Source organism: Dendrobates tinctorius, unplaced genomic scaffold (assembly GCF_039654945.1).
Source record: "Dendrobates tinctorius isolate UK_male_01 unplaced genomic scaffold, ASM3965494v1 ptg000250l, whole genome shotgun sequence".
Lineage (NCBI taxonomy): Eukaryota > Metazoa > Chordata > Amphibia > Anura > Dendrobatidae > Dendrobates > Dendrobates tinctorius.
The window spans coordinates 27,241,317-27,267,716 of NW_027361917.1; the positions used below are offsets into that span (position 1 = coordinate 27,241,317).

The 26,400-nt window shown below is 44.1% G+C and overlaps 1 protein-coding gene across 4 annotated transcripts in view; it reads left to right on the forward strand.

The window, feature by feature from the left end:
- GPATCH11 (G-patch domain containing 11) overlaps positions 1-26,400 on the forward strand; it is a 100,394-nt gene that overhangs the window by 33,076 nt on the left and 40,918 nt on the right. For all 4 annotated transcript variants that reach the window (XM_073557597.1, XM_073557599.1, XM_073557596.1 and 1 more), the window contains exons 5-6: positions 21,003-21,093; positions 24,248-24,358. In XM_073557597.1, coding sequence (XP_073413698.1) covers positions 21,003-21,093; positions 24,248-24,358 — 202 coding nt within the window. The remainder of the gene's footprint in view (positions 1-21,002; positions 21,094-24,247; positions 24,359-26,400) is intronic.

A 26,400-nucleotide genomic window follows, 5' to 3' on the forward strand; every position in this document is an offset into this window, starting at 1 on the left:
CGCTGGGCTCATTCTCATCTCCGCTGGGCTCATTCCCCCCCAGCTCACTCTCATTTCCCCCCCATCTCACTCTCATCTCCCCCGTTGGGCTCAAGTGTAAGTGAAAGTCCCATAAAGGGACAAGGTTAAAAAAAAAAAAAAAAAAAAAAATCAAAAAATCCCCTAAAAATACACATTTTTATGTAAAAAAATAAAATAAAAAAAATACACGTTTGGTATCGCCACGTCCTTAAAAATCCCATCTATAAAAGTGTCATCCTAGTTAACCCCTTCAGTGAATGCCGTAAAAAAAACCACAAAGTAGCAAATTATACTTTTTCCAAGCGGTATCATCATACCGCTTGGAAAAAATTAATAAAATGCGATAAAAAAAGAATGGTAATAAATATAGTATCACTGAAAGCGCCATCTTGTTCCACAAAAAACAAGCCGCCATACAGCTCCATCAGCGGAAAAATAAAAAAGTTATAGCTCTCAGAATAAAGTGATGCAAAAATAATTATTTTTTTCTATAAAAGTTTTTATTGTGTAAAAAAACACCAAAACATTAAAAAAGATATAATGAGGTATCGTAATAGTAGTGACCTGAAGAATAAAGCTGCCTTACCAATTTTACCACACACGGAACGGAGGAAAAAAAAAAAGTTTCCTGAATTGCTGGTTTTTGTTCACTCTGCCTTTACAAAAATTGGAATAGAAAGCGATCAAAAAATGTTATGTGCCCGAAAATGGTACCAATAAAAACGTCAGCTCATCCCGCTATAAACAAGCCCGCACATGACTGTCGTCCAAAATATGGAAAAATTATAGCTCTCAAAATACGGCGATGCAAACATTTCTTACAAAAAATTCTTCCAAAAAAAAGCGTCTTTTAGTGTGACAGAAGCTAAACATGAAAAAAGGGTATAAATCTGGTAACTCTGTAATCGAACTGACCCGAAGAATAAAGTCACCTAATCATTAATACCGCACGAGGAACGGCGTAAAAGATAAGACCAATTCTTCACCTTTTGTGGATTTGTTCAATCTGCCTCCCAAAGATCACAGTGGTTTACCCCCACATATGGGGTATCAGCGTACTCAGGACAAATTGCACAACAACTTTTGGAGTCCTGTTACCCTTGTGAAAATAAAAATTTTGGGGCAAAAAGATCATTTTTGTGGAAAAAAATATGATTTTTTTATTTTACGGCTATACGTTATAAACTTCTGTCAAGCCCTTGGGGGTTCAAAGTGCTCACCACACATTTACTGGTTGATCAGTTCCTTGGGGGGGTCTAGTTTCCAAAATGGAGTCACTTATGGGGGGTTTCCACTGTTTAGGTACATCAGGGGCTCTCCAAACGCAACATGGCATCCGCTCTCGATTCCAGCCAATTTGACATTCAAAATCTCAAATGATGCTCCTTCCCTTCTGAGCACTGCCGTGCACCTAAAGATTGGTCTTCCTCCACACATGGGGTATCAGTGTACTCAGGAGAAATTGCACAACAAATATTGTGGTTCATTTTCTCCTGATACCCTTGACAAAATAAAAAAAATTGTGCCCGAAGAAAAATTTTTGGGAAAAAAAGTTAAATGTTCATTTTTTCCTTCGACATTGCTTCAATTCTTGTGAAGTGCCTAAATGGTTAATAAACTTCTTGAATGTGGTTTTGTGCACCTTGGTGCAGTTTTCAGAATGGTGGCACTTTTGGATATTTTCTGTTATAATGACCCCCCCAAACCCACTTCAAATGTGAGGTGGTCCTTAAAAAAAAATGGTTTTGTAAATTTTGTTGGAAAAATGAGAAACCGCTGGTCAACTTTTAACCCTTATAACTTCCTAACAAAACAAAAATTGTTTCCAAAATTGTGCTGATGTAAAGTTGACATGTGGGAAATGTTATTTATTAACTATTTTGTGTGACATCACTCTGATTTAAGGGTACAAAAATTGAAAGTTTGGAAATTGCAAAATTTTAACAATTTTCACCATATTTCCATTTTTTTCACAAACCCAAGTCATATCGAAGAAATTTTAACACTAACATGAAGTACAATAGGTCACGAAAAAAAACAAACTCAGAATCAGTGGGATCCATTGAAGTGTTCCAGAGTTATAAGCACATAAAGTGACAGGTCAAAATTAAAGCCTGGTCATTAAGCTGCAAAGTGGCTTGGTCCTTAAGGGGTTAAAGGAATCTGTAGGTGATTCATATTGCCCAAACTAGGGGTGCCATGAGTCATAGCCTTTCTGCACGATTGCAGCAAGGTACAGTGGGTACAGAAAGTATTCTGACCCCTTTAAATTTTTCTCTCTTTGATTCATTGCAGCCATTTGGTAAATTTAAAAAAAGTTCATTTTGTTGTTCACATGTACACTCTGCACCCCATCTTGACTGAAAAAAAACAGAAATGTAGAAATGTTTGCAAATTTCTTAAAGAAAAACTGAAATATCACATTGTCATAAGTATTCAGTCCCTTTGCTCAGTATTGAGTAGAAGCACCCTTTTGAGTTAGTACAGCCATGAGTCTTCTTGGGAATGATGCAACAAGTTTTTCTCACCTGGATTTGGGGATCCTCTGCTATTCTTACTTGAAGATCCTCTCCAGTTCTGTCAGGTTGGATGGTGAACGTTGGTGGACAGCCATTTTCAGGTCTCTCCAGAGATGCTTAATTGTGTTTAGGTCAGGGCTCTTGCTGGGCCAGTCAAGAATGGTCACAGAGTTGTTCTGAAGTCCTTTGTTATTTTAGCTGTGAGCTTAGGGTCAATGTCTTGTTGGAAGTTGAATCTTCGGCCAAGTCTGAGGTCTAGAGCACTCTAGAAGAGGTTTCTATCCAGGATATCTCTGTACTTGACTGCATTCATGTTTCCTTCAATTGCAACCAGTCATCCTGTCCCTGTAGCTGAAAAACACCCCCATAGCATGATGCTGTCACCACCATGTTTCACTCTTGGGATTGTATTGGGCAGGTGATGAGCATTGCCTGGTTTTCTCCACATATACCATTTAGAATTATCACCAAAAAGTTCTATCTTCGTGTCATCAGACCAGAGAATTTTATTTCCCATAGTCTGCGAGTCCTTCATGTGTTTTTTTAGCAAATTTTATGCAGGCTTTCACATGTCTGGCACTGAGGAGAGGCTTCCATCAGGCCACTCTGCCATAAAGACCCGACTGTTGGAAGGCTGCAGTGATAGTTGCCTTTGTGGAACTTTCTCTCATCTCCCTAATGCATCTATGGAGCTCAGCCACAATGATCTTGGGGTTCTTCTTTACCTCTCTCACCAAGGCTTTTCTCCCACGAATGCTCAGTTTGGATGGACGTCCAGGTCTAGGAAGACCTCTGGTGGTCTCACACTTTTTCCATTTAAGGATTATGGAGGCCACTGTGCTCTTCAGAACCTTGACTACTGCAAAAATTATTTTGTAACCTTGGCCAGATCTGTGCCTTGCCACATTTCTGTCTCTGATCTCCTTGGCCAGTTCCTTTTGACCTCATGATTCTCATTTGGTCTGACATGCACTGTGAGCTGTGAGGTCTTATATAGACAGGTGTGTGCCTTTCCAAATCAAGTCCTATCAGTTTAACCCCTTTCTGTCATGTGACGTACTATCCCATCCATGTGCCCTGGGACTTAATTCCCGGGACGGGATAGTACGTCACAGCGATCAGCGGCGCCCACGTGGTGAGCGCCGCTGATCGCGGCCGGGTGTCAGCTGATTATCACAGCTGACACCCGGAACAATGTGTCAGGGGCGGGCACGGACCGCCCCCGACACATTAATCCCTTGCACACCGCGATCAAACACGATCGCGGTGTACCCGGGGTTAAAAGGAAGCATCGGCAGGGAGGGGGCTCCCTCCGTGCTTCCCTGAGCCCCCCACAGCAGCGCAATGTGCAGCGTTGCTGCGGGGGGGCTCCATCCCTGCAGGTCCCCGAATCCAAGATGGCGACGGGGACCTTCGGGGGCCTGCAGGGAGCTGGCTTCCTCATGCCTGCAAAGCGCAGGCAAGGAGGAAGCCTTGTGCAGTGCCTGTGATCAGCGATCTGTCACAGGACAGTGATGTCCCACCTGGGACAATGTAATAAAGTAAAGAAAAAAAAGTGTAAAAATAATTTTAAAAAAATCGCTACATAAAAAAAATATTCCCTAATAAATTCATTTTTTGGAAATAAAAAAAACCAAAACAATAAAAGTACACATATTTGGTATCGCCGCGTCCGTAACGACCCGCCCTATAAAACTGTCCCATTAGTAAAGCCCTTTAGCGAACCCCTTAAAAAAATAAAAATAAAAAACCAAGCAAAAAATGATTTATCATACCGCCGAACAAAAAGTGCAATAACACGCGATCAAAAGGACGCATATAAATATGCATGGTACCACTGAAAACGTCATCTTGTCCCGCAAAAAACGAGCCGCCATACAGCGTCATCAGTGAAAAAATAAATAAGTTATTGCTCGCAGAATAAAGCGATGCAAAAATAATTATTTTTTATATAAAATTGTTTTCATTGCATAAAACGCCAAAGCATAAAAAAGCTACCTAAATGAGGTATCGCTGTAACCGTATTGACCCGAAGAATAAAAGGGCTTTATCAATTTTACCGCACACGGAACGGTGTAAACGCACCCTCCAAAAGAAATTCATGAAACGCTGGTTTTTGTTCATTCTGCGTCCCAAAAATCGGAATAAAAAGCGATCAAAAGATGTCAGGTGTTGGAACATGATACCAATAAAAGCGTCAACTCGTCCCGCAAGAAATAAGACCTCACATGACTCAGTGGGTCAAAATATGGAAAAATTATAGTTCTCAATATGTGGTGATGCAAAAACTATTTTTACTATAAAAAGCGTCTTTTAGCGTATGACAGCTGCCAAATATAAAAACCGCCATAAATAGTAAATCAAACCCCCCTTTATCACCCCCTTAGTTAGGGAAAAATAATAAAATAAAAAAAATGTATTTATTTCCATTTTCCCATTTGGGTTAGGGCTGAGATTAGGGTTAGGGGTGTGTTGGGGTTAGGGTTGGAGTTAGAATTGGGGGGGTTTCCACTGTTTGGGCACATCAGGTTCTCTCCAAATGCAACATGGCATCTGATCTCAATTCCAGCCAATTCTGCGTTGAAAAAGTCAAATGGTGGTCCTTCCCTTCCAAGCTCTGCCATGCGCCCAAACAGTGTTTTACCCCCACATATAGGGTATCAGCGTACTCAGGACAAATTGCAAAACAACTTTTGGGGTCCAATTTCTCCTGTTACCCTTAGGAAAATAAAAAAATTGGGGGCAAAAATATCATTTCCAGGACGTCCCCCTGACAGCACCATGGAGGACGTCCTCCTCCTCCTTACAGGGACAGGAAAGCACACGAGAGGTTAAAAGGCCCCGTCCCACCCCTTTCCCTCAGTGTCTTTCCTGTCCCTGCACGGAGGGACATACGAGAGGAGCAGGAAGATTACCTGAGGGCGCAGGGGGATCGGGCGGCCGGTCCAATCCTTCCCCCTGTCAGGATGCCCAGGGCCGACACTTCCCGGTGGGGAGTCCCTCTGCCCCAAAGCCAGGAGCAGGACGTCGCTCCTGGAGGAAGCCGCTCCTCCCGGTGGGACGCTCTCGGCTACAGGCCGCACGGCAGTCGCCCGAGTCCCCGCAGGCAGCCAGCGATGCCGGCGCGACAACTTACAGACCGCGCGGCGGTTGCGGCTGGAAGCCAGGCCCCGCACGCAGCCGGCGGTGTGGGCGCCGGCGATAGAGAACCCGGAGCTGGAGCCGGGTCCCCGCAAAAAGCCGGATGGGCGCCGCCATTGCCGGCGCTCGGGGGGTGGGGCTTCAGAACAGGAAGCGGAAGTGGCCAGCGCGCGGCGGTGACGTCACTCGCCGATTTGAAAACAGCGCGCCAGCAGCCTGGGCACGCTAGCAGCTCAGGGCACGCCAGCAGCTCGCCGCACTAGCAGCTCTCACCGCACGCCAGCAGCTCACCGCACGCTAGCAGCTCACCGCAGGCAACAGCTGCTTCAGTGGCATGGACCCAGAAGCGCCAGCCGACAGAGGGGTAAGTGCGCCTGGCGCAATCCAATCCCCACACGGCCTTCCCCGCAGCCCAGAACAACTGATCCGACTATCCCTGTTCTGTATCGTACAGGAGAAGGGTACTCCAGCCCCCCCGACAGAGGTTAAGGACTCGGTAAAGGCCACATCTAAGTCTGTCAGATGCCCGGTTTGCAGGGTAAAGCTGCCAGACAACTATACCAAGACTCTCTGCGGACCCTGCACTTCAAGGGTCGTAAGAGACGAGCAGCCGTCCCTCCTGGCCGAGATGCGATCCTTGATTCGGGAGGAAGTACAGGCCTCCAGATCCAGTCTCTCACGGCAGCAGTCCCCTAGTCCGGGGCCAAGCCGGAAGCGGCCGAGGTGGGAGATGGAGCTAGCCTCGGAGACAAGTTCGCCTGAGGGGTCAGACGCCCGGGACTCGGATCCCGAGGAGGGGGAGATCCCGACTGACAGGAGGGACCAAGGCAGGAAATACCTGTTTAAATTAGAGGTCACCGAGGACTTGGTGCAGGCGGTAAGGAACACCATGCAGATAGAGGATGTTCCAAAACCGCAGTCCCGACAGGACCTGATGTTTGGGGGACTGGTCGCACGGAAACAAACTGTGTTCCCCGTAAGCGAACACATTAAGACAATGGTCCTAGAAGAATGGAAAGAGGCAGAACGGCGACTTGTACTGTCTCGGGACTTTAAGAGCCGACTGCCCTTTGACCCAGAGGAAACACGATTGTGGGAGGAAATTCCTAAAATCGATGTTCCTGTAGCTAGGGTGACCAAAAAAAACGCCATCCCCTTCGAGGACTCATCAAGTCTCAGAGACCCGATGGACCGGAAGGCGGATATTCTGTTAAAGAGAACATGGGAATCGGCAGCTGCCCTTACTAAGGTTAACATAGCAGCCACCTCAGTGGCCAGGTCCATGTTCCTATGGGTGGGGCAGTTGGAAGAGCATTTATCCAACAAGACCCCTAGATCTGAGATCCTAGCTTCCCTCCCTCTGATGAAATCAGCCACTGTGTTCCTTTCAGATACGTCGGCCGAGTCAGTAAGGTTCGCAGCCAGAAACAGCTCCCTTTCCAACGCAGCTAGGCGAGCGGTTTGGCTGAAGTCTTGGTCTGGGGATAATGCTTCAAAGGCAAAGCTTTGCTCCATCCCCTTTTCAGGCTCAAGGGTGTTCAGGCCAGCTCTAGATAGCATCCTAGAGCAGGTGTCTGACAAAAACAAGGGGTTTCCAGAAGAAAAACCCAAGCGTTCCCAGTCCTTTCGTAGAGGGTCCTTTTTCAGGAGCCAGACTGATTTTAGGAGCCAGGGTAGATCCAACAGGGGCTCCTTTAGAAACACTCAGAGCCAAGGGGGGAGAAGCAAGGCCCCTCTTTTCGCGTCATCCTCCAGGTCTAGAAGGCAATGACGCCATAGGTGTCGGGGGAAGACTGCGATGATTCGCAGCAAGGTGGCGCCAGGTAACCCAGAACCGGTGGGTCCTCAGAACCATCACAGAAGGGTACAGCATAGAATGTTATTCCCCCTCCCCCCGACAGATACATCGCCCCCACTGTAGTCCCGGAAGACTCTACCATGTGGGCAGATCTACAGGACCTGCTCCGGTCAGAGGTCATAGTGCCAGTTCCGTAGCAGGAGAGGGGAAAAGGTCGTTACTCTTCCCTATTCTCCATTACAAAACCATCTGGCGAGGCCAGAACAATCATAAACTTAAAACCCCTAAATGCCTGGGTGGTATACAAAAGGTTTCGAATGGAATCAATACGCTCAGCGATTCAACTTATAGACAGGGAAGCCGTCATGTGTACTCCTGACCTGAAGAGTGCATACTATCAGGTCCCCATCCATCCCTCATCTCAAAGCTTATTAAGATTCGCAATCAGTCTACCATCCCGGACCTGCCACTTCCAGTTCCAGTGCCTTCCGTTCGGGCTGGCTTCGGCCCCCCGAATATTTACAAAGCTGGTAGCGGAGGTGGTAGCCTACCTGAGAAAGCAGGGAGTCATTATAATACCGTATCTAGACGACTTTCTCCTAGTCGCAGGATCAGAAGAAAGGCTCATCCAGGACAGGAGCCGAACGATCAGAACACTGGAGTATCTCGGGTGGCTGATCAACGACCAGAAGTCAGAGCTAAAGCCAGAAAGCAGGAAAATCTTCCTGGGAGTCCTTCTGGATTCAAGAGACAGAATATCCCGGCTACCGAGAAAAAAGCAGCAGACAATTTAAGACAGAGTCAAGGGACTACTGAGACATCGCTCCTCCATAAGAGGTGCAATGAAAGTTCTGGGTCTGATGACGGCTTGCATTCCATGCGTCAGATGGGCCAAGTCCCATTCGAGGCCCCTGCAAAAGGAAATCCTCGCAGGATGGAACAGGCGTCAGGATTCTCTCGATGGGCCCATATCCTTACCAGACACGGTAAGAAGATCCCTGCGGTGGTGGATACAGCCCCAGAACTTACAGGTGGGCGTGCTATGGACAACCTCGCCGTACGTGGTAATCACCACAGACGCCAGTACGTGGGGATGGGGAGCCCACGTAGAAGGGAGAATTTTTCATGGAAGATGGCCGGTCAGCATCAGAAACAGATCCTCCAACTTCAGGGAGCTCTATGCGGTCTGGGAAGCCCTGCATCAGAACCAGTCGGTAGTGAGAAATCGACATGTCCTTATATTGTCCGACAACACCGGCAGTCTCATTCCTGAAGCACCAGGGAGGTCCGAGACATCGACCACTCCAGGCACTCGCAGGACGAATATTCGCCTGGGCAAAAGATGTGGTCGTCTCCATAATGGCAATCCACCTAGAGGGTTCTCAGAACGTAGTAGCAGACTATCTAAGCAGACAGCGGGTCTGCCCGACAGAGTGGGAACTAAACGAAGAAATCTTCCATCAGCTTTGTCAGCGTTGGGGGACCCCCAGTATAGACCTGTTTGCAAACCGGAAGAACTCAAAGGTCGCCAGATTCTACTCCTTGAACCCAGCAGACCACCCGGAAGGAGTAGATGCCCTGAGCCAGGCCTGGACGAAACCCCTCTTGTATGCATTCCCACCACTGGCGCTGATACCGGCGGTACTCAGGAAGATCTGCGAGGACCGCGCGTCGGTGATATTAATAGTGCCATATTGGCCAAAGAGAAGCTGGTTTCCGCTGCTAGGAGCCATGGCAGTAGGAAACCCAGTCGAGCTACCCCTGAAGGGAGATGTTATCCACCAGGGGCCGATTCGCCATCCAGACCCAGCAAGACTACGCCTCTCGGCATGGATCCTGAAAGGGACATCCTGAGAGCAAAGGGCTTATCTGAGCAGGTCATATCCACTCTACTGGCCAGCAGGAAACCGGTAACATCCGCAATCTACAGAAAAATATGGAAGAGATTCTGCCTGGAAGGTGGCAGGTCCGACCTCTCGGCAGGTACCCTGACCTACCTAGTGTCCTAGACTTTCTGCAGGCGGGATATAATAAGGGGCTTAAACCCAGCACATTAAAGGTCCAGATCTCGGCTTTGAGCGCCGCCTTCGACTACCCTTTAGCCTCCCATCCTTGGGTGGTAAGATTCATAAAGGCCACGCAGTGTCTTCGCCCCACAATTAGGCAGCTCACCCCGCCCTGGGACCTCGGCCTGGTACTCAGATCTTTATGTAGGGACCCCTACATGCCTAGTGATAGAATGTCCATTTCTACTAGGGCAGTTTCAGCCTCCTGGGCCGAGCGCGCAGGCGCCTCAGTCGAGCAGATTTGTAGAGCGGCAACCTGGGACAGCCTGAATACATTTTGCAAGCACTACAAACTTGACGTGCTATCAGGCCAACATACCGCATTTGGGAGAAAAGTTCTCCAGGCGGTGATCCCACCCTGAGGAGGTGCTTTGGTACTCTCCATGGTGCTGTCAGGGGGACGTCCTGGGAAATAGGTATTAGACCTACCGGTAATGATGTTTCCAGGAGTCCATCCTGACAGCACGGGTAGCTCCCTCCCGGATAGGTTATGTTAAGTTATGTCATATGATGTAATATGATGATACCATTAAAAGAGTTATAGCATTATCCACGCTGTGGTCCTTGTTAAGTCACTGAGGGAAAGGGGTGGGACGGGGCCTTTTAACCTCTCGTGTGCTTTCCTGTCCCTGTAAGGAGGAGGAGGACGTCCTCCATGGTGCTGTCAGGATGGACTCCTGGAAACATCATTACCGGTAGGTCTAATACCTATTTTTTGTGGAAAAAAATGATTTTTTTATTTTCACGCCCGGGCGTTATAAACTACTGTGAAGCACTTGAGGGTTCAAAGTGCTCACCACACATCTAGATAAGTTCCGTGGGGGGTCTAGTTTCCAAAATGGGGTCACTTGTGGGGAGTTTCAATAGTTTAGGCACATCAGAGGCTCTCCAAACGCACATGACAACGCACAGAACATTCCATCAAAGTCTGCATTCCAAAACGTCACTACTTCCCTTCCGAGCCCCGACGTGTGCCCATACAGTAGTTTTCTCCCACATATGAGGTATCAGCGTACTCAGGACAAATTGGACAACAACTTTTGGGGTCCAATTTCTCCTGTTACCCTTGGGAAAATAAAAGAATTGGGGACTAAATGATCATGTTTGTGGAAAAAATACGATTTTTTTATTTTCATGCCCGGGCATTATAAACTTCTGTGAAGCCCTTGGGGGTTCAAAGTGCTCACCACACATCTAGATAAGTTCCTTAGGGGGTATGGTTTCCAAAATGGTGTCACTTATGGGGGGTTTCCACTGTTTACGTACATTCGGGGCTCTCCAAAGGCAACATGACACCCGCAGAGCATTCCATCAAAGTCTGCATTCCAAAACGTCACTACTTCCCTTCCGAGCCCCGACGTGTGCCCATACAGTAGTTTTCTTCCACATATGGGGTATCAGCGTACTCAGGACAAATTGGACAACAACTTTTGGGGTCCAATTTCTCCTGGTACCCTTGGGAAAATAAAAAAATTGGTGACTAAAAGATCATGTTTGTGGAAAAAAAGATTTTTTTAATTGTACGGCTGTACGTTATAAACTTCTGTGAAGCCCTTGGGGGTTCAAAGTTCTCACCACACATCTAGATAAGTTCCTTGGGGGGTCTAGTTTCCAAAATGGTGTCATTTGTGGGGGGTTTCCACTGTTTTGGTACATCAGGGGTTTTCCAATCGCGACGTGGTGCCCGATCTCAATTCCAGCCAAAAAAGTCAAATGGCGCTGCTTCCCTTCTGAGCTCTGCCATGCGCACAAATAGTCGTTTACACCCACATATGGGGTATCAGCGTACTCAGGACAAATTGCACAATAACTTTTAGGGTCCTGTTACCCTTGGGAAAATAAAAATTGGAGGTGAAAAGATAATTTTTGTGGAAAAATATGATTTTTTAATTGTACCGCTGTACGTTATAAACTTCTGTGAAGCCCTTGTTGGTTCAAAGTTCTCACCACATAGCTAGATAAGTTCCTTGGGGGGGTCTAGTTTCCAAAATGGGGTCACTTGTGGGGGGTTTCCACTGTTTAGGTACATCAGGGGCTCTCCAAACGTGACTTGGTGTCCGATCTGAATTCTAGCCAATTTTGCATTGAAAAAGTCAAACGGCGCAAATTCCCTTCTGAGCTCTGCCATGCGCAGAAACAGTGGTTCCCCCCCACATATCGGGTATCAGCGTACTCAGGACAAACTGCACAATAACTTTTGCAGTCCAACTTCTCCTGTTACCCTTGGTAAAAAAAAAAGAATTGAACCTGAAGTATTTTTTTTGTGAAAAAAAGTTAAATGTTCATTTTTTTTTTAAATATTCAAAAAATTCCTGTGAAGCACCTGAAAGGTTAATAAACTTCTTGAATGTGGTTTTGAGCACCTTAAGGGGTGCAGTTTTTTGAATGGTGTCACTTTTGGGTATTTTCTATCATATAGACCCCTCAAAGTGGCTTCAAATGTGATGTGGTCCGTAAAAATAAAATGGTGTTGCAAAAATGAGAAATCGCTGGTCAACTTTTAACCCTTATAACTTCCTAAGAAAAAAAAATTTGGGTTCCAAAGTTGTGCTGATGTAAAGTAAACATGTGGGAAATGTTACTTATTAAGTTTTTTGTGTGCCGTATCTCTGTGATTTAAGGGCATAAAAATTCAAAGTTGGAAAATTGCGAAATTTTCAACATTTGCGCCAAATTTCCGTTTTTTTCACAAATAAGCGCAAGTTATATGAATGAAATTTTACCACTAGCATGAAGTACAATATGTCACGAGAAAACAATGTCAGAATCACCAGGATCCATGGAAGCGTTCCAGAGTTATTACCTCATAAAGGGACAGTGGTCAGAATTGTAAAAATTAGCCCGGTCATGAACGTGCAAACCACCCTTGGGGGTTAAGGGGTTAATTAAGCACAGCTGGACTCCAGTGAAGGAGTAGAACCATGTCAAGGAGGATCAGAAGGAAATGGACAGCATGTGACGACTTACACATGAGTGTCTGAGCAAAGGGTCTGAATACTTATGATCATGTGATATTTCCGTTTTTCTTTTTTAATAAATTTGCAAAAATTTTTACATTTGTTTTTTTTTCAGTCAAGATGGGGTGCAGAGTGTACATTAATGAGAAAAAAATGAAGTTTTTTGAATTTACCAAATGGCTGCAAAGAAACAAAGCGTGAACAATTTAAAGGGGTCTGAATATTTTCCCTACCCACTGCATATTACTTTCTGAAACACTGGAATTTATAGGGGTTGTCCACTACTAGGACAGCGCCTTCTTGATCTAAATGTTTGGCGCCTATAAAATAGTAAAGCCTTTACTCCCCTCCAGTGTTGGCACCATTCCAGCGATGTCGGCCCTCTGTCCCGGGGCTCTCGTGCGATTATATGACACGTGGTGCCCGGCGCCCAACCAGCGCTGGCGTCACTATCCCCCAACGCCAGAATCTGATAGGTGATTCATGCTTGCCCGTCTTACAAAAACAATGAATCTTAGTCTGCCTTAGTCGTTTCACTATAAAATTCTGTGGTGTTACAGAGAATACATACATTTAAAAGCTGGGAACCATGCAGCTTGGTTTAGTTGTCCAAGAGGGAGGTCCCCAAGGGCTTCACCCCATTCCGCTCCCCTTGAGTTATGGGTATCTTCTCTAGACAAACACGAAGGGTGAGGCCTGTCTCCTTGAGTGAGACATACAAGAGGTGCCGGAGACCTCCCTTATGGACTAGTCACCTGAGCTGGATGGTTCCCAGCTTTTAAATGTATGTTTTCTTTGAAACGCTGTATCATTACAGAGTAAAACTTACCTGAAATGGTTCGGGAAACATGAATTGTCAGGTTTGCGTTAAGCCTCCTTGAGGCTTGGCCAGTAGGGCCATGTGCACACGTTCAGTATTTGGTCAGTATTTTACCTCCGTATCTGTAAGCCAAAACCAGTAGTGGGTGATAAAAACAGAAGTGGTGACGTGTTTTTATTACAATTTTCCTCTGATTGTTCCTCTCCTGATTTTAGCTTACAAATACTGAGGTAAAATACTGACCGTGTGCACGTGGCCTCAGAAGCTCTGGCCTTTTCTATTACAATAGTACATTCTGGAATCATACGTAAGACCTTGTTCTGTAGATTCTTACATAATGTATAAGGCTGAATATTGGTAATTGTTATTTTATTGCAAAAGTTGCCTGGATGAAATGGCTAATGAAAGATTTTGAGCAAATGCCGCCATTATGTTAAATTTATGAAGTAAATAATTTGGCTCTTATGCTGATTATGGAGTATTTACTGTGTGCCGAGTAATGCACATTAAAAATGAAATATAATTCCCAGTTTCCGTGGTGTATAGTGCTGGGGCAAGATGAAAAACACTGGATTTATACACCCTGTGAAAAGCACAAAATTGGCTATAAAACCGGCCTGACGTTTGACAGTAAATGCATTGTTTATTTACCGAAGTGTCCCTGTGGTAAATTGCGTGTGTGTGAGACGCCCAGACAATTCAAGGTGAGCCATTTAGAAGACTGAGGTAATAAAGCCTCCAAAACACTGATCTTCGTATCTCCCGTAGCAACAATCTTTTTCAATCCCGTCCCGGAATCAGTCAATGTGCCGCTCTGACAACGAAGACAAGGGATAAAAAACTGTGCACATTACACTTGTAGAAAATGCTGAGGTAACGGCAAAATAATTCTACAGTGTTTTACTACATTACTGTGGCCTTTTAACCCACCAGCAAAGAAAATCAACAGCCCAGCTCTTTTGTTTCAGCTTATCTGTGTCTTTGAGGGATTAAGTTACCAGGCTGATCATAAAAGTCTATCAATCATGTGTCTAGTAAATGTTTCTGCACAGGCTTATGGAGGAGATAGGGATAATATATTACTGCAAGCATCATGTGGAAGAAATGCTCAGAAGACTAGAGGAAAGGCCCCTTAAAATACTGCAGAATTTATACACATAGACAGTAATATCTAGGTTTTGTATAGTCCAGATTTATCCCAAGGGTAGTACTCATGAATATGCATCAGGTTTATTAAAGGTCAATAATGCTGTGAAAACTAATATATAGGGTGTATACAGTAGCTATACGACGTTTTTGTAGTTTTTTGTTTCAGAATTTTTTTTCTGATTACTCCATTAACTTCACGAGTAGCTTTTTTTTTTTTTCACCTGTCTAGTAATCTAGCTTGTTCAGAAATATATAATATGTTAATGATTTATATTTTCTGCAATGCAGTATCTATATAACGTTATGTTTTATTATCTTGAGCTATCCTGTAATATTATATGCCTGTCTTCTACTGCTTTAAAGGGGTTATTCTTAGAATTGAACGTTTTCCCCTGTCCAAAGATTAGAGCAGGGGTGCAGACCCAATGCCATGCTGAACCAATCCAAAGGGCTACAAAAAATGTAAAGTGGTATTTACATGAATACGTTACCAGAACCAACAACAGTACATAAATACGTCACCAGAACCAAGTTTTGAGTATTTGATTAGGATTTGGAGAGTTTCTGCTTAAAAAAATAACTGTGAACATACGCAAATTGCCTCTTCAGAGAAAAAGGACTTGAACTCTGTAGCGCCACCTGTTGGTAGTAGCGATCCTACAAGTCGCAATCAACTCTTCTCTTATTGAAGTTGTTCCCATACCTTTTATCTCCATGTAGTACAGGTGCCATGATGAGATTTCATGCCCAGAGCTATTCTCCGCAGACTTCCTTCCTTCTTCCTTCTGTTTTCAGCAGCACTACTTGACACGGTGGTCTTGGTCTTTAAAAATAAAAGTATCATTACACTGCCCCATATATAAAATATCTTCCATGCTGCACCCTTGAACAAATAATTGCCTGCACTTCTTGCACAAAATATCCTCCCATGCACACTGCCCCACTCCAAAATATCCCCCCGCACACTACGCCTCTACAAAATATCCTTGCCGCACACTTCTCCTCTGAAAATATCCCCCATACACTGCCCCTTTTCAAAATATCCTCCCACCCACTGCCCCTCTGCATAATATGCTCCCACACACACTGCCCCCACCCCCTTTCACAGTTGCCATTTCCCATTATGTGCCCTAACTGTAACATTACCTTACACCCTCCCCCCTCATCCACAATAATAATGCATTTGATCTTCAGCTCCTCCATGGAGCGCTTACTACTGGCTGCGCCGTCTCTTCTTCTCTGCGGCGCTTCAGAACCGAGGTGCCGTCAGCAGCGTGCTGACCTCATCACGCCGCTGCACGCCTGGGCTGGGACTGACAGGCACTACTTTGACTCAGTCCCGGCGCCACCGTGTTCAAAAATATTCGCATCTGAAATATGGGCTGCACAATATCCTTCAGTGGGCCATTTGTTGTGCGGGCCTAGAATAGAGGCTAATCCACTGATCGATGAGGGTCTGACTGCTGGAACTCCTAACCTATCATGTTCTGCTATTTCTCGCTATCCCAGAGCTCCATTCTTGGGATCGAGTGCTCCAGCAGTAGGATCCCATGATATCAGTATGTTCTTTCCTATCCTAACCTGTTCAATTCTGAGAATAGCCCTTAATCCACTTCAAACACTGGTAAATACCAAGGGACAATATGAAAGAGTAAAGCATTATATTTGTCTTTGGGCCTATGAACCTTCAGGCTTCATACAGATCTTGCAATATTTTACTCTGAATATAGCACATGCAGGAAACAGCCAGTTGGAGGTTTGGCATTTCTAAACATTAAAGCGGCTGCAGACGAGCGTATAAGAAATCATCCAAATTTCATCCAGAAAACTCAGATGATGATTTTTTATTTTTTTTTTAGGTTTATATTCCATTTTTACTTGTGCATTATTTAAGTCTGTGTGACGTCCATGTGATGTCCGTGTGTGATCTGTTTTCATACAACTATATAAAAAATGTACTTGATAGGGCAGCACGGTGGCTCAGTGGTTAGCGTCCTGGGTTCGAATCCCACCAAGGACAACATCTGCAAGGAGTTTGTATGTTCTCCCCGTGTTTGCGTGGGTTTCCTCCGGGCACTCCGGTTTCCTCCCACATTCTAAAGACATACTGATAGGGAATTTAGATTGTGAGCCCCATCGGGGACAGTGATGAAAATGTGTGCAAAAACTGTAAAGCGCTGCGGAATATGTTAGCGCTATATAAAAATAAAGATTATTATTATTTATTATTGATCAAATACCGTTTCCTAGGTTTAGAATGGAAATGTGTTTGTAAAAATCAGATGACACTCTGATTTTCTGTGAGGGATCCATTTTTTTACGCAGCCATAGACTTCAATGGGTGAGTTTCACCCAAGACTCAAAACAAAGTAGTGCATGCTGTGATTTTTTTTTTCTGACAAAGTTTCGAACAGAGAGAAAAATTTTTCATCTGAACAGCACTATAGAAATAACATGGATCATTGTGTTGTCCGTGTGCCATCCTGATTAAAAATCAGACAGCACGCATTTGATTTGTACACTGGTCGGCATGAGCCCTTTTTAGGGTATGTGCACACATTGCAGATTTGCTGTGGATCCGCAGCGGATTTTCCACAGATCTGCAAGTGTGTGACCAACCAATGTAATTCACTAGGAAAAAAAAAGCTATGCATGGAACGCGCAGCAGTTTATTTTCCGCAGCATGTCAATTCTTTTAGCAGATCCGCATGCGTTCTTACACCCATTCCATTAATGAAATCTGCAGGGCTAAAAACGCATGCCAATCCGCAAAGAATCCGCAAAAAAAAGCGCAGATTTTTACTTGCGTTTTCTGCCGAGATGCAGATTCCGTGCAGAAAATTCTGCAGGCAAATCTGCAACGTATGCACATACCCTTAGAGATTTTATGAATACTGAGGCCCCAATTCATCAGACTCCTAAATCACTGAGAGGCACAGAATGAAAAGTGTTGTGCGCACCTGGAGTAAGATTTGTGGCTTGGGGAATGCCACCACTTGTCATGACAAGCAGGAGTTGCCATGCCTCCATCCCTCACTAGCTTTACACACTTTGTCAGAGCTGGGTGAAAATTGCTGGAGATCACCAAAACTTGTAAAATTCCTGCATGCCCTCGCATCACATTATGTCGAAATTATTCAACTTTTTAAAGCTTTTTGTTACAAAATTCTGGGGTAAAATCTTGCTGAATTTGGGTCTGAGCCTCTAAACGTAACATGCCTAATCCAATATAATGAGTACCTGTTACAATGCCTGTAATGACATACACATCACCTTTGGGCCAAATTCAGATGTCCTTGAAGCAAACCATAATATAAGGACTGGCCTCTGGTCTACGGATTCAAACTCTACAGACTTATATGTGACTGTCAGGCTGTTAAGTTCAGGTGAGAAGACCCTAGGCCAGTCCTTACATCATGGTCCATACACTGAATTTGGCCTTGGGCTTCTAAACCCCATTTTAAAGAACTAGTCAGATCAAAGTTTTTATACTCTTATTATATTGCAATCATAATATACAGCGGTGTGTTCTAACAATTGCTCATTTTGCCTTTCTACACAGATAATTCTTCTCTTTTCTCTGCTTTATGTAGAAACAGGATGTCTCTTCAACTGCTGACCCAGCTGCTCCTCCACCCCCTTCCGTGGACCTTTGCAGTTCCTCATTACTCATGCAGGGAAAATTCACCTCCTGTTTCTACATAGAGCTTGGAAGGATTCAGCTAGTCGGTTATTAATCATGTGATGTCATAGAACTAATGGAAAAGAGAAGAATTAGCTGGTTAGAAGGGAGAAATGAGTAATTGTAAGTCCATAGTGCTTTATAATATGATTGCATTATATTAAAAGGATACAGATTTTCATGTGAGGAGTAGTGTTGAGCGATACCGTCCGATACTTAAAAGTATCGTATCGGATGGTATCGGCCGATCTAAAAAAAATATCGGGTATCGCCGATTCCGATACCGGAAGTCCCATTCAAGTCTATGGGACTTCCGGTATCGGAATAAGAAAAACCCTATTTTTGCCTTGTACAGCCTCTCTGGGGTCTGTACGGGCCTTTCGGGGGGCTGTGCCGGCCTGCCGGGGGGTCTGTGCAGGCTCCGGTGGTCTGTGCCGGCCTGCCGGGGGGCTGTGCCGGCCTGCCGGGGGGCTGTGCCGGCCTGCCGGGGGTCTGTGCAGGCTCCGGTGGTCTGTGCCGGCCTGCCGGGGGGCTGTGCCGGCCTGCTGGTGGTCTGTGCAGGCTCCGGTGGTCTGTGCCGGCCTGCCGGGGGGGCTGTGCCGGCCTGCCGGTGGTCTGTGCAGGCTCCGGTGGTGGGAAATTCCCACGCAGCAATGGCATAAAGTGAGACTAGGGACTTTTTTTTTTTTTACAGTGGTGGAGGAATACAGTGCAGAAGGATACCTACCTTCCGTCATTGTATTCCTGGAGATGGTAGAGAACGGTAGCATCAGCTGATGCTGCTGTTCTCCACGCAAGATGGACGTGGGACCCTCGTGGACTTCTGCGGATCGGGGTAAGTATATTGGTGTTTTTTTATTTTGATATTTATCCCTCAGGTGACAATGGCTTCGGGGATCAAAGTGACAAGTGACGGTAAGTATGTACTCTATGTTATATGTACTGTATGTCTATATGTATGTATTGTATGTAGTATATATGTATGTTGCATGCATGTAGTATATATGCAGTATATATGTAGTATGCATGTGGTATGTATGTAGCATGTATGTAGCATGTATGTAGTATGTATGTAGTATGTAGTGTGTATGTATGTAGTATGTAGTGTGTATGTATGTAGCATGTATGTAGTATGTATGTAGCATGTATGTAGTATGTATGTTGCATGTATGTAGCATGTAGTGTGTATGTATGTAGCATATATGTAGTATGTATGTTGCATGTATGTAGCATGTAGTGTGTATGTATGTAGCATGTATGTAGTGTTGCATGTATGTAGCATGTAGTGTGTATGTATGTAGCATGTATGTAGTATGTATGTTGCATGTATGTAGCATTTAGTGTGTATGTTGCATGTATGTAGCATTTAGTGTGTATGTTGCATGTATGTAGCATGTAGTGTGTATGTAGTATGTATGTTACATGTAGTATATATAGTATATATGTAGTATGCATGTTGCATGCATGTAGTATATATGTTGTATGTATGTTGCATGCATGTAGTATATATGTATTATGTATGTAGTATGTATGTAGCATGTATAGTATGTAGCATGCATGTAGTATGTAGCATGTATGTATGTATGTTACATGTAGTATATATGTAGTATGTATGTTACATGTAGTATATATGTAGTATGTATGTTGCATGCATGTAGTATGTAGCATGTATGTAGCATGTATGTAGCATGCATGTAGTATATATGTAGTATGCATGTTGTATGTATGTAGCATGTAAATTTTTTTTTTTTTTTTTTAATACATTCAACACATTAGCCGGATGATGGGACTACTACTGTCCCGTCATTGGCTAATGTGTCAATCACTGTCATGGTAGCAGGCATCGCCCGAGGGGACTTGTAGTCCCCTCGGACGATGCCTGCACAGACCACCGGAGCCTGCACAGCCCCCCGGCAGGCCGGCACAGACCACCGGCAGGCCGGCACAGCCCCCCGGCAGGCCGGCACAGCCCCCCGGCAGGCCGGCACAGACCACCGGCAGGCCGGAACAGACCACCGGAGCCTGCACAGACCACCGGCAGGCCGGCACAGCCCCCCGGCAGGCCGGCACAGACCACCAGAGCCTGCACAGACCACCGGCAGGCCGGCACAGCCCCCCGGCAGGCCGGCACAGACCACCGGAGCCTGCACAGACCACCGGCAGGCTGGCACAGCCCCCCGGCAGGCCGGCACAGACCACCGGAGCCTGCACAGACCACCGGCAGGCCGGCACAGACCCCCGGAGCCTGCACAGACCACCGGCAGGCCGGCACAGCCCCCCGGCAGGCCGGCACAGACCCCCGGAGCCTGCACAGACCACCGGCAGGCCGGTACAGACCCCCGGACAGTCGGCACAGCCCCCCCGAAGGCCCGAACTGACGGCGCATCATGATGCGCACAGACAGCGCATCATGATGACGTCATTTCGGCAGCCAATCAGAGCCACAAAAGTGGCTCATTACATTTTGGACTTCCGATTCCGGTATCCGATACGAAAAAAGTATCGGTACTCGGTATCGGAATTCCGATACGGCAAATATCGGCCGATACCCGATACTTGCGGTATCGGAAAGCTCAACACTAGTGAGGAGTGCTTCTTTAAAAGCTTTTTCCACCAGAGGAAGTGATTGCATTTTTCTAAATTATGCCATCATTTGCTTACTGTGGGGGTGGCATCAGAAATCTCAGTCATGACTAATTAACCTCATAATATTTAAAGCGAAAATATCACTGTTTTATCCACTTGGCAATTGTACCTATGGTAGATGGTAATATTTGAGTGAATATATCACTTCGCTCCATATATTTCTACTACAGTGTAAATGTACTGTTTTTCGCCTTAAATTCAAGGCTGAGGATGAGAAGTAAGAAAGAGGAGCAGAAACTAGAAGGTGACCTTAGGAGAAGCCAAAGAGCGTGCCTGCAGCTAGATGAGCAGAAGGTAAGCTAATGGCTGCAGCAATGATAATTGCTTTCCTCAAAATCCACATGATAGAAATGTACATGTGAATAATTAGAGCTGTATCACTAAATTGCAGTGTTCTCAGTGGTGCCATCATCCTCTGACCTTCCTGCCTAAAGGCCATGGATGCTATTTGCTGATCAGCAAAGTTATTCTTCTGTCTGTATAAGATATATTAGAAAAAGATTGAGACGCCTTAGAAGGTCATTCCCCTTTTCGTAGATGAGATTATTGACTATTGCTTGTAGAAAAAAGCACTTTGGCATTTTACTGCTTTATTAAAATTTGCAGCCATTCTTGAGATATTAACACTTTTTTCTTATTGTTAACATCTTGTTGCCTAGGAGACCGACCACCTTGGCACAATGCTTACAAGCTAAACTGCTAACTCTGGTCAGGATTAAGCAGTAACGGCGCTCTCCAGCGATCCTGGCCAGCTTCAAACAGTGCTTACAAGCTCATTAGAAAAGAGATTCTAAGAATTGCACATGTTCTGATGTCTGGCAGCAATGGTCGGTCTCCAGGGCAGCCAGTTGTAAACCAGCTTTAAAAAAAACAAAAAAAAAACCTCAAGAAGGGTTAAAAATCTTAATAAGCAGTAAATTGTAAAATTGCTAGTATTTACTAAGTGTCCAACAGTTATTTATGGGAAAAACCCTTTAATCTAATAATGCTTAAAATATCCCCACCATACCAGGTTGATGCTGGCTGTGTTACATAGCTGTCATTTGCCGGTAACTGCATCGACTGAAGCTTGTTCTGATAGCTGTAGTTTAACCATTTAAATCCTGTTGTCAATCACAGCAACATTTAATTTACGCAGTTGATGTGTGTGAGTTCAACAGATCCTATTGGCCCCACGCACAGCGATCGTGGGGTGCCAATGGATTGTCATGTTGGCTGTGGGCCTGGTGAAGACTCCCGTATCTGCCATCTTTGAAGCATGTGGTTGGTCTTCATAGGAAAACGTAATTTTGTCGTATGTTCCGGAATCCAATTGTATTGCAGCATTTAGAACAATGCGATTGCAGGTTCATAAATGGACTTAAAAATAAAGGAAAACATTTTTTAAAAAGTGCTAACTATAAGACTGATCTGTCATATCGGAATTGAAAATTAATTTACGCATACGTTAAACATCATAAAAACAAAAGAAATAAACAATCAAAATTCAACTTTTTTGGTCTCTGCAAATCCCTGAATAAAAAAATGCAATCAAAACGTTCTGAGTAACCTAAAATCGTATCCATAAAAACTTCAGCTTGCCAGACACAAGACAAGTCATCACATCTGGCTTGTCTTAATCTGCTCTTCCCACCTGAAAAAACAAAAATTACAAAAAAAATGTGTGTGTGTGTGTGTGTGTGTGTGTGTGTGTGTGTGTGTGTGTGTGTGTGTGTGTGTGTGTGTGTGTGTGTAAATTTTTTTTTTTTTTTTTTTCTTTTTTTCATATAAAAACATTTTACTACATGTTACTATTATAGGAAATATCAACTATTGGACAACCCTCTATTAATGAACCCATGGGAAGTAAAATTAAAATATTTTTCACACTTAATAACACTGTTGTAAACTGTTGACCATAATAACGTGAAAGTTAGCTGGTAATACTTAGGGTTATCCACTACTCCAATAACCGCTTATCACAGGGACCAGAAAGGTGAAAAAAATACTTCTGATTCCGAACCAGCTCCACTTCTGAGCCCAGTGCTGCATCTGTTGCCAACCTTCCGGGATCAACATCCCTTGGGGGCGTCATTTGAACGATGCAGACACTTAAGGCTATGTGCACACGATGCAGATTTGCTGCGGATTTTTCCGCGCAGAAACGCTGCAGTTCCGCACTGTGATTTACAGTACAATGTAAATCAATGGCAAAAAAAAAAGCTGTGCAGAAAAATCAGTGCGGAATTGCTGTGGATTTAAAAGAAGCGCATGTCACTTCTTTTGTGCGGTTTTGCTGCAGTTTTCCACCTGCTCCATTCTACAAATCCGCAGGTGGAAAACCGCACTAAAAAAAGAAGAAATCCGCAGGAAAAATGCAGGTCATTTGACCTGCGGATTTAGTAAAATCCGCGCGGAAAAATCCGCAGGAGGATCCGCACTGTGTGCACATAGCCTAACAGGTGCAGCATTCACATTTCATCTGAGCGGAAGAAACAGCGATTGTCTTTCCCCTGTGCATATTCTCAATAATCCAGCAGCGGACACATCTCTGAGTACAAAGAAGTGGTGTTGCTTTGGAAGGCAAATAACAACAATTTTTTACTTTTTTCTTTTTTTTTTGTACTCTTTGGGGCTTTTAATAAGGGATTGTCTGCTGGTGGATAACCCCTTCAAGTATTCACATGACCATAATAACCTATAAATTTGGTCAACAGATTAATTAGTTAACATACATACAATTAAAAAATGAACAGAAATAATGCAAAACATTTATTTGCTCACAAAACATAAAAATAATTTACTTAATAAGGAATTTACTCGTACTCCAAAACCTCCAAAAAGCACACAAAAGATAATGAATTTTGTCCTGCACAGAATAATACCATAAGTGAAATTATAAAAACTATGTGACTGCTCAAATGTGGAGGGACAAAAACTATTGGTTGTTCTTTAAAGTTGTATTCCCATCACCAAGATCCTATCTCAATATGAAGAAGGTGTAATAATATTAGCAAATGCCTCCAATTGGAAATGTAGTATAGTTCTTCTGGTTCACTATGTCGCTTGCCCCATGTGCAGGCATTGCAGTAGCTTAGGTATCCATGGTTGCAAACACTAGCAACTAACCGCCACTATATGAGTGGTCATAACCATGGATACCTAAGCTACTGTAATGCCCTGCACATGAGTCAGTGACATAGTGAATCTGAAGAACTATACTAAATTTCTAATAGGGGGCATTTGCTATTATTATTACACCTACTACATATAGTGATAGGATCTTGGAGTTGGAAATACATCTTTAAGGCCCTTTCAGGCCTGGTCATTAAAGTTCAAACTTATCTTTCTTTTTGTACATGTATTATGGAAAACAAAATTAGAAAGCAGCTTTACAGGCAAAATTCTAGTTTGACGTGTTGACCACTGTACGCGTTTCCATAAATCACCCCTTTTCTCCATTTACTAGGGAGTACGCTGTCCACGAGAGACTTGGTATTGGCCTCCCAGCGATACACAAGATGATTCAGAAACCGAAGAGGATGAAGATGAAGATGACGTGAAGGACCTGGAGCTAAGTGTACGTTGTTACATACATAATATGTACTGATGGTAATTCTGGCTTATATAGAATTTTTTTATCTCTTGTTTTATTTTTTTTTTAATGTTTTCATTCAATGATCCAATATTTCATTTTTCAATATGTACATTTATATTGCACAGGTATGTAATATTTAATTTCTGTTTTCAATAATAAAGTAGACACATAGTTCTGCTATTGTAACTAGTGCTTGGACTGAGTGCTTATGGTAACTAACACCACAAACGTTTCTGACCGGTGGGAATCATTTCTGGCGACCTGCACATAGTACAGTAAAATCCTTTTCAACACTTTATGATGTTTGTGAAAATTTTATTTTTTCACCAATACTAAGCATAAGCCTATTCAATAATTTCAGCTTTAAAGTATTTTTTTTTTCCCACGGGCACTGGTTTACATCATTTACTGCCTTATCACCACTAAAACAAAAAACTTGTCGTAACATAGAAAAATATTCAAAATTAAGAGTCTTCAGTGGTTGATACCTTTTAATGGCTAACTGAAAAGATGGTAACACATTGCAAGCTTTCGAGACTACTCAAGTCTCTTCATCAGGCATTGACTAATACAAAATCTGAAGACTCACATATTTATGCACAACACAGCACAGAAAAAATGCAATAGATGAGACAAGTGACGTGAAGCAGAATTATGATGATGGGAGAGGGAGAAACATACAGTGGGGAAAAAAAGTATTTAGTCAGTCAGCAATAGTGCAAGTTCCACCACTTAAAAAGATGAGAGGCGTCTGTAATTTACATCATAGGTAGACCTCAACTATGGGAGACAAACTGAGAAAAAAAAATCCAGAAAATCACATTGTCTGTTTTTTTTTTTCATTTTATTTGCATATTATGGTGGAAAATAAGTATTTGGTCAGAAACAAAATTTCATCTCAATACTTTGTGATATATCCTTTGTTGGCAATGACAGAGATCAAACGTTTTCTGTAAGTCTTCACAAGGTTGCCACACACTGTTGTTGGTATGTTGGCCCATTCCTCCATGCAGATCTCCTCTAGAGCAGTGATGTTTTTGGCTTTTCGCTTGGCAACACGGACTTTCAACTCCCTCCAAAGGTTTTCTATAGGGTTGAGATCTGGAGACTGGCTAGGCCACTCCAGGACCTTGAAATGCTTCTTACGAAGCCACTCCTTCGTTGCCCTGGCGGTGTGCTTTGGATCATTGTCATGTTGAAAGACCCAGCCACGTTTCATCTTCAATGCCCTTGCTGATGGAAGGAGGTTTGCACTCAAAATCTCACGATACATGGCCCCATTCATTCTTTCATGTACCCGGATCAGTCGTCCTGGCCCCTTTGCAGAGAAACAGCCCCAAAGCATGATGTTTCCACCACCATGCTTTACAGTAGGTATGGTGTTTGATGGATGCAACTCAGTATTCTTTTTCCTCCAAACACGACAAGTTGTGTTTCTGCCTAACAGTTCCAGTTTGGTTTCATCAGACCATAGGACATTCTCCCAAAACTCCTCTGGATCATCCAAATGCTCTCTAGCAAACTTCAGACGGGCCCGGACATGTACAGGCTTAAGCAGTGGGACACGTCTGGCACTGCAGGATCTGAGTCCATGGTGGCGTAGTGTGTTACTTATGGTAGGCCTTGTTACATTGGTCCCAGCTCTCTGCAGTTCATTCACTAGGTCCCCCCGCGTGGTTCTGGGATTTTTGCTCACCGTTCTTGTGATCATTCTGACCCCACGGGGTGGGATTTTGCGTGGAGCACCAGATCGAGGGAGATTATCAGTGGTCTTGTATGTCTTCCATTTTCTAATTATTGCTCCCACAGTTGATTTCTTCACTCCAAGCTGGTTGGCTATTGCAGATTCAGTCTTCCCAGCCTGGTGCAGGGCTACAATTTTGTTTCTGGTGTCCTTTGACAGCTCTTTGGTCTTCACCATAGTGGAGTTTGGAGTCAGACTGTTTGAGGGTGTGCACAGGTGTCTTTTTATACTGATAACAAGTTTAAACAGGTGCCATTACTACAGGTAATGAGTGGAGGAA